Source organism: Triticum aestivum, chromosome 4B (assembly GCF_018294505.1).
Source record: "Triticum aestivum cultivar Chinese Spring chromosome 4B, IWGSC CS RefSeq v2.1, whole genome shotgun sequence".
Lineage (NCBI taxonomy): Eukaryota > Viridiplantae > Streptophyta > Magnoliopsida > Poales > Poaceae > Triticum > Triticum aestivum.
The window spans coordinates 67928091-67941461 of record NC_057804.1 but is presented as its reverse complement, the minus strand read 5'-3'; the positions used below and the strand labels follow the sequence as shown (position 1 = coordinate 67941461).

The 13371-nt window shown below is 47.3% G+C and overlaps 1 protein-coding gene across 1 annotated transcript; it reads left to right on the top strand.

The window, feature by feature from the left end:
• Nucleotides 1-1295: 1295 nt before the first annotated feature.
• Nucleotides 1296-2855, top strand: LOC123094438 (probable CCR4-associated factor 1 homolog 11). The gene has a single exon (XM_044516446.1). It carries the CDS (start codon nucleotides 1333-1335, stop codon nucleotides 2227-2229), a length of 897 nt encoding a protein of 298 aa, XP_044372381.1. The 5' UTR covers nucleotides 1296-1332; the 3' UTR covers nucleotides 2230-2855.
• Nucleotides 2856-13371: the final 10516 nt, after the last annotated feature.

Here is a 13371-nt window from a genome sequence, read left to right as displayed (position 1 = left end):
CATATTGGACGGCTCAGATGACGCTACTGGGCCTAATTCGGATAGGGCGTAACGGGCCCTGGGTTATCGGGTTGTAAATGGCTATATGCGGACAGGCCGTTAACAGGCTTTCCGTGGGCCGGCCCGCCACCTTTTGACCAAGTCAAACGGGCCGGCCTTTTCGCAGGAATGGGCTTCTGTTGGGCCGTGCCACGTGTCGACGTATCATAGGCGCCTTGGGTCCAACGAGTGGATGACATCTGTCCTAACGGTGAGCCGACACGTGCTTCCTCCAGTCAATGATGATTTTACACGTGGAAAATTCCCATTGGTCGGGGCTGTTAACGGGTTATCGGATCCAAAACCCGACCCGATAGCTTAACGACGTTCCGTTACGGTGGATGCCACGTATCGGTCACCCTTGATGAAAGCACTTCTGTGACGCGCGATTTATCGTCATGGAAGTGGACACTTTCGTGATGATAATTTTGGTAATGTCATGAAACACTTCTACGACAGCACAGGTATGACTATCTTGATTCTGTCATAAAATCGTCATGGATGTACATGCATGATAAAAAAACGCGACCTAGTGTAACAAACAAATATCATCACGGAAGTGTATTTTTTTTGTAGTGTGCTTCTTCTTCTTCTTCTTCTCTTCAAGCTGAGACTTTTGGTCTCATGCTTGCAACCATGTTGGCGGACATACTCAATGCTCAGGATCCTCACTTCTTCATGGATTGCTCAGTGCTAGCCTTGGCAGTAAAAGCGACGGACATTCACTTTGCTCCAGGTCCTTGGGACAACATGTCACTACTTGCTCGAATATAAAATAGTCTTTTTCTTTTCGTATCAAGCATCAAGGCTCGTCATTTTGCACGCCTAACTTTGAAAGTTTAAAATAGGCCTATACTATTCCCGTTGCTTATGTTTTGATGCATGTCTTTGTTCAATCAGGATAACCTTTTTTCCGTATCCAGTGTTGCTACCTCTCACGCTTGTCTCTGTAAAATGCTTCTAAGTTAATAAAAAAATTATGCTAAAAAATCCATGATTGGTGATAGGTGGTCTCCACTTTGTCGAGCGACCAAAAACAACTCCATGAAATTCTTTTTACGGGAGTACCGTACCACTTCACGACTACTGTAACGAGTTCTCATGACCCACGCTGCTTAGCTTCTCTGAATTGCAGCCGGTCCGTGTCGTCCCACCACCGCAATATCCTTCCTCGTCCGACTACGACTGCGACTCCACTCCCTCTCCTTCCATATAATGCCAACACACCACCCGCCTAGCTAACACCAACGCAGAGCTACAAGCTTCTCCGGTCGATCAGAGGCATCGATCGGCATGAACCCGGCCGCTGGTATGTTCCCAATGTTTCCGCCGCCACCTTTCCACTACGCGCTCCCCATGCAGCCCCCGCCGTACTTCTACCATGCACCCATGTCGCCGGTATGGCCGTCGTCCGCGGTCCCGGTGCGTTCCGTGTGGGCGTCCAACTTCAAGCATGAATCGGCCAACCTCCGCCACGTCGCCAGCAGAGCCCAGTACGTCGCCGTCAACGTGCACTACCCGGGCGTCGTCCACCACCCCAGCCAGGACCACAACGCCCTCACCGTGGAGGAGCGCTACGCCCTCGTGAAGGCCAAGGTTGACGACCTTAAGCCGCTGCAGGTCGGCATCGCGCTCTACGACAGCGACGGCGGGTACCTCGACGCCTGGGAGTTCAACCTCCGCGACTTCCGCCCCCAGGCCGACCCGCACGACGAGAACTCCCTCGCGTACCTCGCCGGCCGCGGCCTCGACGTCGGCGCGCTCCGCGACCACGGCGTCAGCGCCGACATGCTAGACAAGAAGCTGTTTGAATCCGGCCTGGTCGGCGCTCGGCGTGGGCGGTCGCGGAGTTGGATCACGTACGCTGGGGCCTACCATGTCGCATACCTGCTCAAAATCGTCACCGGCGGCGCCCCGCTGCCGCGAGACGTGGCCGGGTTCAACGGCGCCGTGCGGCGTTACATCGGCGACCAGGTCTATGATGTGGCCACGATGGCGGCCGGCTGCCCGGCCATGCCACTGGGGTTGGAGCACATCGCCGATTACCTCGGCTTCCATCCGCCGCTGGGGAGCCCTCGCCTCGCAGCTGCCGCCGGCGTGCGCGCGCTGCAGGTCTTCATGCGGCTGAAGTACGTAGAGCTCGGCGGCGACGTGCGAAAATACCGGGGTCTTCTTAAAGGCCTGCACTAGCTCCGAGAATTCGAAGCTCGTGCAAGGAAGACTGATGCTGACTTGCGTCCATGGTAACTCAATCTGATCAAGTCCGAAGTTTGAAGAATTCCGTTTAAAAAAAAGTCAAAAAAATAGTACTCCTTCCTATCGAAGAGAGTACTAAACCAGCGAACATGGATCGAATAGAGTACTACAGTTTTACAGTTCTATTAATATTAGATTTCAAGCATTAGATTTTAAAAAGAGTTCAAGCATTAGATTTCGGTAAAGTCCGAAAAACTCCGTTTCAGTGAAGTTTCATAGTTTTCTCAACAACAAAAAAGTTCAGGTAACAGGTAGCAAGGAAGTACAGAGAGTTCGGGGTGGCGTGGAGAGGTACCGACGTACAGGCATCCACTATGTCGATCTGTCGATAATTGGAAGTTCGTGCAAGGAAGACTGATGCCGACTTGCATCCATTGGTGGCTCCGATCAAGTTCTTGAAGTCTGAAGAATTATTAGTACTACACTTTTGAAGTTCAAGTATTAGACTTTGTTTTTTTTCAGTATAGCTTCATAGTAATGTTGCCCATGTAATCGCAAAAATTATGTTATGAAGTTATAGTATAAAGATACCCAGTTCCTTCTTTTTTTTTGCAACACTACCTAGCAATTCTATTGAAGAAATATCTTGTAAACTCTTTTGTTATCTTCTAGTATACAAGAAAAGTTGTTATGCAATTTGCTCGTCGCACTCTCGAAAAAATAGTAATGATGCCCAGATAGCCGAATCAAGTTATAAATGTATGCATCATATTTTTTCCAAGACACGTCACGCTAAGCTGCACCCTTCTACAGGAGAGAGGGAAATGAAATATCATTGCTAATTACTTTCTCGGTTCTCAATTAATCAACCTTCTAGTTATATTCTCAATTAACCGAAGCATGGCACCAGAGAATTCATGGTGGCACTTGAAGCATCCAGGAAAATATCTAGTGTTACCAGCGCTACAATGCTCCCATTTCAAAAAATATCAAATTTAAATGTGTCAAAAAAAATCTAAAAATATTTGTGGATGTCCACAAGACATGTATGTGTACAGCTCCTAAAATATTCAAGTCAAAATTCGACATCCATAAAGAGAAACGGAAAGACAAATCCGGCATGGATAGCGTTGAGTTTTTATTTTTGTCCTTTCTGTATTTCAAATGCTGGATTTATCGTTTTTGCATCTCTTTCTGTATTTCGAATTTTGATCTGAATTTTTTTATAGGTTGTAGACATGTCTTGTGAACATCCTCACAAAAAATTGGATTTTTTTGACACACTTAGATTTGATTTTTATTTTTTTCAAAGTGGGAGCATGTTAGTGTTGCATCACCTGATACTTCCCCTAAAGCACCCACCCCAGATCGTCTGCTTCTTTCTGCACGCATGTGCTAATTCTTGCGATTGAGCTCTCATGAAATTACTACCAAATCAGAATTATCTCGTCATCCGTTGGTTTGAATTTTTATTCCATTTCGGTTGTTTTCAGTAGGTAGCCTGTTGCATCACACTTACAAATGGAAGAGAGCTGGAAGTGTGTAATTTCATTACATCTTGTTGACCTTTTTTAAACCAAACACATTCTAGATTGTAGCATTGCCAGTGTGGTGCTCGCCATAAGTAAAATGCACATGGAACTTGCACAATAAAGTTGTGTTCACACCAACCGAAAAGGCTTCACCAATACATCAAATTAACCTCTCAAGCCCCAGCCCAGCCCATTCATACATTCTTAAGAAGTTGCTCCCCATTATAGGTATTCTCTTAACATGCAAAGGGTCCAACAAAGCCTGCCATGTCATCAGATACCAACCAATCACAAATCGTGTGTTGTCTTTCCCCTGGTCACCGAAGGGACGGATCTTTAGCCTTCCAGCTACGTACTAAAACGCACACGCAATACTACTTCCGGGGGAGTACAAACCGAAGCACCACCACAGCCCAACCTTATCTACTACTCATATATCTAGGAGGAAAAAACTTTTCCTCTCGAAACCTAAAAACCCTTGGGCAATTAGGGTTTCGGGGTGGACTTGACGGCGGCCGCCGGACCTAATCGGCGGGCCGCTCCAGAATTCCGACGAAGGATGGCAACGCCGCCCTCAAGCGCAAGTAGAGGGGCGGACCCCGACTCTCCTCGGTTGGCCCGGGCGAAACTGGAAGAGGAACTTGGGAAGCTAGGGATCACCGACGAGGAGGCAACACCTCTTGTGATCGATGATGCTGACGAAGGGAAGCCGCAGAAGCGGCTACTGGCAGGGAAGGTGCTCCATCGTCATCTACTACATATCCAGACTATACGCAACGCACTTCGGCCAGTGTGGGGAAACCCTAGGGGTCTGCAGTTCAGATCCATGGGAGAGAATACCTTTGTGGCAGAGTTCGAGACCCAGAGAGATCGCGATCGCATCTGGGCGGGCTCGCCGTGGCATGTTAGTAAGCATGCAGTAATCCTTGCTGATTTCGAGGATCATATGAGGCCTGATGAGGTCACTTTTGACCGTCTACACATGTGGGTTAGGATCCCAAATTTGCCCTATAATCTGAGAGATGATTCTTGGGGGCGCCTGATAGCTCAGCAGATCGATAAAAACGCTACATCAGTCCACTTTGATCATATTGGAGGTTTTCTGCGAGCAAGAGTGTCAATTGATGTTAATAAACCTCTCCGGAGGTGGATCTTGATCAACTTGGCCAAGAGAAAGAAAGAGGAACTATATGATATCCAGTATGAACAAGTGCCCCACTTCTGCTTCTCTTGTGGCCGCTTGGGACACAGCGATCCATACTGCCCAGCACCTGGTCCTCGAGACAAAAACGGAGATCTCATGTTCGGACCAAAGCTGAGAGCACCTGACGATAAGTGGAAAACTGCATCGGGCGAGCACCAGAACAAAGAGGAAAAGTCCGGACCCAGCAGCAGGAGAGAATCCAAGAACTCAAGTAATGTGGGAGAAACTGCAGAGGTAAACTCTCCGGTAAAAAACCGGGTTAATGCTAAACGGAAAGATGTACCGAAGCAGGTCTACCGCAGAGTTGAAACCCCTCTACTCCTTACTGCCGATGAACACCACCACAGTGAACTCCCAGACGGGGCAGAGGGACGTGGTGGGGATGAGGAAGGGGATGAGCTCAGGGGTTTGGAGAGAGAACCCAAGAAAAAGATACCAACACCAGAGAACTCGACAGCAGCTGCGGAGCAGCGCTGCCCATCCCAATGAGTGTTATCAGTTGGAACTGCCGGGGGCTTGGGAACCCCGAGGCAGTTCATGAGCTTCGCAGCGTAGTGAAGCAAGAAGGGCCTACCTTACTCTTTGTCATGGAAACAAAGATAAGGGCAGCAAGGGTGGAAAATCTGAAGTTAACTTTGGGTTTTGAGGGTTGTTTTGCAGTAAACAGTGTTGGTTTAAGCGTTGGCATTGGCTTGTTTTGGTCAAGAGATGTCTCAGTTGAACTTAAAAACTTTAGTACCGGCCACATCGATGCAGTGGTGCGGAAGAAAGATCAAAACTCTTTCGAGTGGAGATTCACAGGGTTTTATGGTGCTCCAAGACTCGAAGACAGGAAACACAGCTGGCGTTTCCTTCGTACTTTGCACGCCATCCCCCACAATGCATGGTTATGCATGGGTGATTTCAACGAAACGCTCTATGGAGAAGAACACTTTAGTCGCGCACCTCGGCCAGAGGGGCAGATGAGGGCGTTTCGGGAAGCTATCGACGAGTGTGAGCTCCAAGATCTCGGCTGGACTGGGGTGCCATTTACTTGGGACAACCGTCAGGCGGGTGGAGCCAATGTCAAAGCGTGAATTGATCGGGCCTTCGCAAACGAGGCATTCAGGCAACAATTCGGGCATACTGCAGTTCATCACATCAGCGCAGTCGAGTCAGATCACTGCTTTGTGCGCATGGAATATAGGGAGCAGCGCGGTGACGCAATGTGTAGGGGTGGCCGACCCTTCCGGTACGAAAATGTGTGGCAGACGCATTTGGACTATGAGAGAGTTGTGGCTGAATACTGGCTAGGCCAGCAACGCACACCTAACCTACAAGGAGTGCTGAACTCTTTGAGTGCCATGCAACAGAAACTTGAACCATGGGGTAAGAAAGAAGTTGGCAGCCTAGCGAGGATAGTTCGAAAGCTACAGCAAAAGTTGGATAAACTTCGGAGGCAGTCAGTTGGACGAGGCCCTTCGGAAGAGGAGAAAAGCACGGTGGCCAAATTACGTGAAGCTCTTCGCCGGGAGGAAATCTGGCTTCGCCAACACTCGCGTGTGCTCTAGCTACGCGACGGGGATCGTAACTCGGGCTACTTTCAAGCGCAAGCGAAACAGAGACAGAGAACTAACATGATATCTGGGCTGTGAAGACCGGATGGAACAGTTTGCGCTAATGAAGAGGAGGATTAGGTGGAGATAATGAATTTCTACCAGAATTTGTATGCATCGCAGGGGCCTTCGGACGCCAGCGAGCTGTTATCATATGTCCCAGAGCGTGTCACACCCGCCACGAACGGTGCATTGAATAAAACCTTCGAATTAGGCGAAGTGCGCACGGCTCTCTTTCAGATGTCACCATCGAAAGCACCAGGGGTCGATGGATTCACGGCAGGTTTCTTTCAAAAGCACTGGAAACTTCTTGGAGAAGATGTAACATTTGCAGTTCTGAATTTTTTGAACGGAGGAGAACTACCGTTGGGCCTGAATGACACGTCAATCATGTTAATTCCCAAGGTACGGAATCTGCAGTCAATTTCTCAGTATCGTCCAATCTCCCTATGCCCTATCCTGTACAAACTAGCGATGAAGGTTATCACCAACAGACTTCGGGAATTCATGGATGAGATTGTTAGTGAAGAACAAAGTGCATTCATCCTCGGGCGACTGATCACAGATAACGTCCTTGTGGCGTTCGAGAGCATTCACACAATGCGATGGAGGAAGAAGGGGAAGAACTATGCATGCGCTGTCAAACTTGATATGATGAAAGCGTATAATTGTGTTGAGTGGAGCTACTTGGAAGCTATCTTGCTCAAGTTTGGCTTCGCGGCAAATTTTGTTAGACTGGTCATGAAGTGTGTGACTTCCGTTCGGTTCTCAGTTCGGGTAAATGGGAAGCTATCACCTTATTTTGATCCATCCAGGGGCCTGCGTCAAGGATGCCCCATGTCACCCTTCATTTTTCTTTTATGTGCAGAAGGTTTCTCTTGTCTTCTTAAACATTATGGTGCTATTGACAGAGGCATAAGAGCGAATCTTCGGGCACCTTGGGTAAACCATCTGCTTTTCGCAGATGACAGTCTCATTTTCATGAAGGCCGACTCCTGTAGTGCGGCAAGATTGAACAGTATATTGCGCATCTATGGTGCGGCTTCGGGACAGAGAGTTAACAGAGAAAAGAGTGCAATTTTCTTTAGCCCGAATACAACACATGGATGCGGGCAAGCTATCAAAAACATACTGGATGTCCATGTCAAGGTATTCAGCGAGAGATACTTGGGGTTCCCAACCGCAGTGGGTAAAATCACCAGCGGCACCTTTGATCATATAGGGGAAAGATCCAGAAGTAAAATGCAAGGCTGGTCAGAAAGACTCTTTGTGTGTGCTGGGCGGGAAACTTTGCTAAAATCCATCATTCAGGCTATCCCAACATTCAGTATGAGTGTCTTTCTGTTAACCAAAAAGGTATGCAAGAGTTTGACGTTTTGCATGGCCAAGTATTGGTGGAGTAGTTCAATTGATAAGTGGTCTATGCATTGGATTTCTTGGAAGGAACTGACAACACCAAAAATGTAAGGGTGGCATGGGTTTTCGAGATCTCCACCTTTTCAACATAGCACTATTGGGTAAACAAGTATGGCGCTTGATTATGAATCCGGATACTCTATGTGCGAGAGTACTTAAGGGAAGGTACTTCCCCGACACAGACTTCATGCACGCTTCAACTCCAGGTTCATCCTCCGCCACCTGGAGGGCCATCATAGCGGGCAGGGAGGCCTTGATCACGGAGCTCATCAAACGTGTGGGAGACGGCACGACAATCTCAATATGGGATGACCGGTGGATACCATCTACACACACTATGACTCCACTGTTTCGTCCACCCGCAACAAACGTCGCATTGGTAAGCGACCTAATTGACACGGACAACTGGACTTGGCAGCGGGAGCTTATCCGTGAAAACTTCATCACTCCGGATGCAGAAGCAATCTTGAACATTCCACTACGCGCAGGAGGAGGGGATGATTTCTTGGCATGGGCACATGAAATATCAGGCAACTACACCGTTAAGTCGGTGTACCGAGCTCTAGTTACTCGTAACGAGCTTCAGGCTCTAGAGGAAGGGCAGGCTACCGGACCTTCAACAGATAAACAACGGATGTGGAATGACCTCTAGAAATTGAATGTTTTGCCCAAGGTGCGTGTGTTCTTTTGGCGAGTGCTGCGAGGTATATTACCAAATGAAAGCACGCACATGCACCGGCACATCCGACAACAAAATCTATGCAAGATTTGTCTGGCTTCGCAGGAAAACCTATTGCATGCACTCTTTGAGTGCTCACATGCGAGACAGTTGTGGGAAGAGGCGCAGCAACTCTTCGACTTCAAGCTATCGCGGCTCCATCCTGTGACCTGGGCCGAAGACATCATTTGTGATGACCGCTTTGCTTCCAAGGACCGAGCAGTGACCGTTTCGGTCATGTGGTCCATTTGGCCTCGAGGAACAGATTGACACATGGTGAGGATCAGCTCGATCCGGCAAGCTCTGTACGACGCACTCGAGAGGCGTTATCTCTTCTTGAGGTGCCGCGGCAACTAGCACTGATCATGCCTGGGCATGGGTGGCGGCCGCCCGACGAGGGTTTCATCACCATCAACACTGATGCGGCAATCAAACGAGAAGATGGCAAAGGAGGAGCAGGGGGCGTTGCCCGATCCTCTTGCTCATTTCTGGGTGCGTGGAGCAAGCCATACCCCGGAGTTACGGATCCCTTCATTGCAGAGGCGATGGCAGTGCGCGACGAAGTTATCTTCGCATGTCTGAGGGGTTTTTCACACGTCATTGTGGAGACAGACTGCTCGAAGGTCGCCAACCTCTGGATCACTCGCCACGGCTCTCGATCGGTCGTGGCACCTATTCTGTTAGAAATTGGAGAGCTCTCAGGTAGTTTCACTTTTTTGATATTCACCATATTGTAAGATCGGGCTAACAGTCCTGCTCATATTTGTGCCAAGCAAGCTTGCACAATTGACGTGACCGAAAGCTGGATCGAAAGTACTCCCACTGATCGGTAGTCTCTTGGCAGACTGCCCAGCGAACGCTTTTAAATAATAAATCTCTCACTATTTCCTCGGCAAAAAAAATACTACTCCTATATCTAACAGAGAAAAAAAATCTCCAGGTCGTGTCTATCGTCTCTTCCCCTCCCAATCTTTCCCCATGCCAGTGGTTAGAGCCAGAGGAGCTCCATCACGACCTTGCTGTTCTCCGAGCCCTCCTCGCGCCGGTGGACTAGCACGCAGGTGGTGAGAGCGGAGGAGCTCCCTCACGTCGTGGCTCTGCTCTGGGTCATCCTCGCACCGGCGGCCTCGGACGAATCAGAGATGGCCATCTCGGCACAGCCCGGGTTCCAGCGGGATGGGTCACTGGCCTGCTCCCGTGGCCCCGCCTCCTCTCTGCCGCCATCAACGCCCGCAAGAGATGGAGTTGCCTGATGCAATCATTCCCGCCATGTCCCTGCAAGCCATCACCGCGCAACTGATTCCTGCTCGTGTAGGCGGCCTCGGATGCACCTAATGGAGTTAATTGCACAAAAGTACCACAATTGGGGCATTGGAAACAGATTGGTACCAAGATTGATAATTTTTACATGTCAGTACCAAGATAGGGGCGAGCCGTTGCAAAAAAGACTAAAAGTGTGTTTTATACGTATTGAAGGTGTATCTGACCGGCAGGGCCCGCCCGTCAGGTGCCGACGTGGCATGTTTTTTGCAGAAAACCCCCTTACGTTGTATGCAATCACAAAAATGCCCAAATTTTTTTCCCGGGAAAAAGGCTCCATGAGAGGCATTCTTTTTTGTTCGCAATTTGTTGTATGCAATCACAAAAATGCCCAATTTTTTTGCGGGAAAAAGGCTCCATGAGAGGCATTCTTTTTTGTTCGCAATTTTCCACCACCGAATTTGGACTGGTTTGAAATTTTCCTCACGTCGTGGCTCTGCTCTGGGTCATCCTCGCACCGGCGGCCTCGGACGAATCAGAGACGGCCATCTCGGCACAGCCCGGGTTCCAGCGGGATGGGTCACTAGCCTGCTCCCGCGGCCCCGCCTCCTCTCTGCCGCCATCAACGCCCGCAAGAGATGGAGTTGCCTGATGCAATCATTCCCGCCATGTCCCTGCAAGCCATCACCGCGCAACTGATTCCTGCTCGTGCAGGCGGCCTTGGATGCACCTAATGAAGTTAATTGCACAAAAATACCACAATTGGGGCATTGGAAGCAGATTGGTATCAAGATTGGTAATTTTTACATGTCAGTACCAAGATAGGGGCGAGCCGTTGCAAAAAAGACTAAAAGTGTGTTTTATACGTATTGACGGTGTATCTGACCGGCAGGGCCCGCCCGTCAGGTGCCGACGTGGCATGTTTTTTGCAGAAAACCCCCTTACGTTGTATGCAATCACAAAAATGCCCAATTTTTTTCCCGGGAAAAAGGCTCCATGAGAGGCATTTTTTTTTGTTCGCAATTCGTTGTATGCAATCACAAAAATGCCCAATTTTTTTGCGGGAAAAAGGCTCCATGAGAGGCATTCTTTTTTGTTCGCAATTTTCCACCACCGAATCTGGACTGGTTTGAAATTTTCCGGCACTTGAACAAATAAATAAAAGAAACAGAAAATTAGGCGAGGAATCGAACCTGCGACCTGCAGCACGGGCGCCACGCGCTTACCACCACGCCACAGCGCAGCTCGCGTTTGAACACAGGCGTTCCATTTCTTATACAATCTCTGAAGCGCTGGGCCGGCATTTTTTTTCGATTCGCACTTCACTGCCGCTTGTGTTGGGCTCGTTCGTTACCCCGGTTACTATTCGTTTCATTTCTCTTATGCTTTTAAAATGCACGGTAAACTTTTTGTAATTTATGGTGAACATTTTCTAAATTTGTTATAAAAGTTTTAATGCATTTCTTATAAAAGTTGAACAGTTTTAATGCATTTCTAAAATTTATTAGACTACACAATTTTTTTAATACAGGTTGTCAACTTTTTCTTTACAAATGATTAACATTTTCTCCATTATAATAAACATTGAACATATTTTAAATGCAAATCGAAGATTTTTGTAATATATCTTGAAGTTTTTCTTAAGATATGATGAACATTTTACATAATGCGCGGTGAACATTTTCTTGATACACGATGAGTTTCAAGAACTTTTTGCCCCGGTTTCTTAATCATTCTTGCAATCAATGCATTAAAAGTTGAACATATAATTTTAAATGCATTAAATTTTAGAAACATGGCGCAGAACATGTATTAAAAATAATTGTGTAATCATAATAAATTTTAGAAATGTATTAAAACTTTTCAACTTTTATTAAAATAATCAAGTGATTCTGGAAATGCAAATTGACTTTACACAATAAGTTTTAATACATACTGAACATTTTGTGAAATACAAAAATTTCACCATGTATTAAGGAAATATTCGCCATAACAATCTTGAAACTCACCGTGTATTAATAAAATGTCACCATAAATTACAAAAAAAGTTACCACAAATTAAGTAAAATGTTCCTTATCTTAAGAAAATTGAACAACCTATAGTACAAAAATGTTCAATTTGCATTTCAAATATGTTCAACGGATATTACCAAAGTTTATTATATTAATAAAATGTTCACCGTTTGTAAAGAAAGGTTCATCGTGCATTGAAAAATGTTCACTATAAGCAGAAAAAGTGTTCAGCGTATATTAAAAAAATTGTTCACCGCGCATTCTAAAAGCATAAGAGAAATGAAACGAATAGGGGCAGCGAACGAGCCCAACACAAGCGGCATTGAAGTGCGAATCGAAAAAAATTGCAGGCCTCGGTGGGCCGGCCCAGCGCTTCAGACATGGTATAAGAAAGGAGACGCCTGCCTTCAAACGCGAGCTTGGCTGTGGCGTGGTGGTTAGCGCGTGGCGCCCCTGCACTGCAGGTCGCAGGTTCGATTCCCGCCTCGCCTGATTTTCTGTTTCTTTTATTTATTTGTTTAAGTGGCGGAAAATTTCAAACCAGTCCAGATTCGGTGGTGAAAAATTGCGAACAAAAAAGAATGCCTCTCATCGAGCCTTTTCCCGCAAAAAGTTTGGGCATTTTTGTGATTACATATAACGTAAGGGGGTTTTCTGCAAAAAACATGTCACGTCAGCACCTGACGGGCGGGCCCTGCCGGTCAGATACACCGTCAATACGTATAAAACGCACTTTTAGTCCTTTTTGCAACGGCTCACCCCTATCTTGTGTGATTACATACAACGTAAGGGGGTTTTCTGCAAAAAACATGTCACGTCAGCACCTGACGGGCGGGCCCTGCCGGTCAGATACACCGTCAATACGTATAAACGCACTTTTAGTCCTTTTTGCAATGGCTCACCCCTATCTTGGTACTGACACGTAAAAATTATCAATCTTGTTACCAATCTACTTTCAATGCCTCAATTATGATACTTCTGTACAATTAACTCCACCTAATGTGATCATCCCCAGGCACCGGATTGAGTATGTGCGCCCGACCCTCCTCTGCTTCGGGCCCTCCCTGTGCCGGCCGCCCTTGCCTTCACGCAACTGTGCCTAAGGACATGATTCGAAGTTTTAGCTGCAGGTGGCTTACCCTGATGGATACCATTAGGAACTTCTCCACCGCCAGCCACATCATCCTTTGAAGTCGTCCGGATGACTGGTGAGTCCCACCTCACCTTTTAGTTTAGATTTGGGTTCCACACCATGATTTACATGTCAGCATATGATGGGAAATGAGCATGACGTGCTAATTGGTCTCTTCCTTCGTTATATTGTTTTAGTTTTATCCATACAAGTGAATATCCAATCTCAGCAGACCCAATTCAAGAATAAGTAGTTGCCCTTCAAAG

Excerpts from the sequence above, each read along its gene's own strand:
- LOC123094438 (XM_044516446.1), top strand. The coding sequence starts at position 1,333 with ATGAACCCGGCCGCTGGTATGTTCCCAATGTTTCCGCCGCCACCTTTC.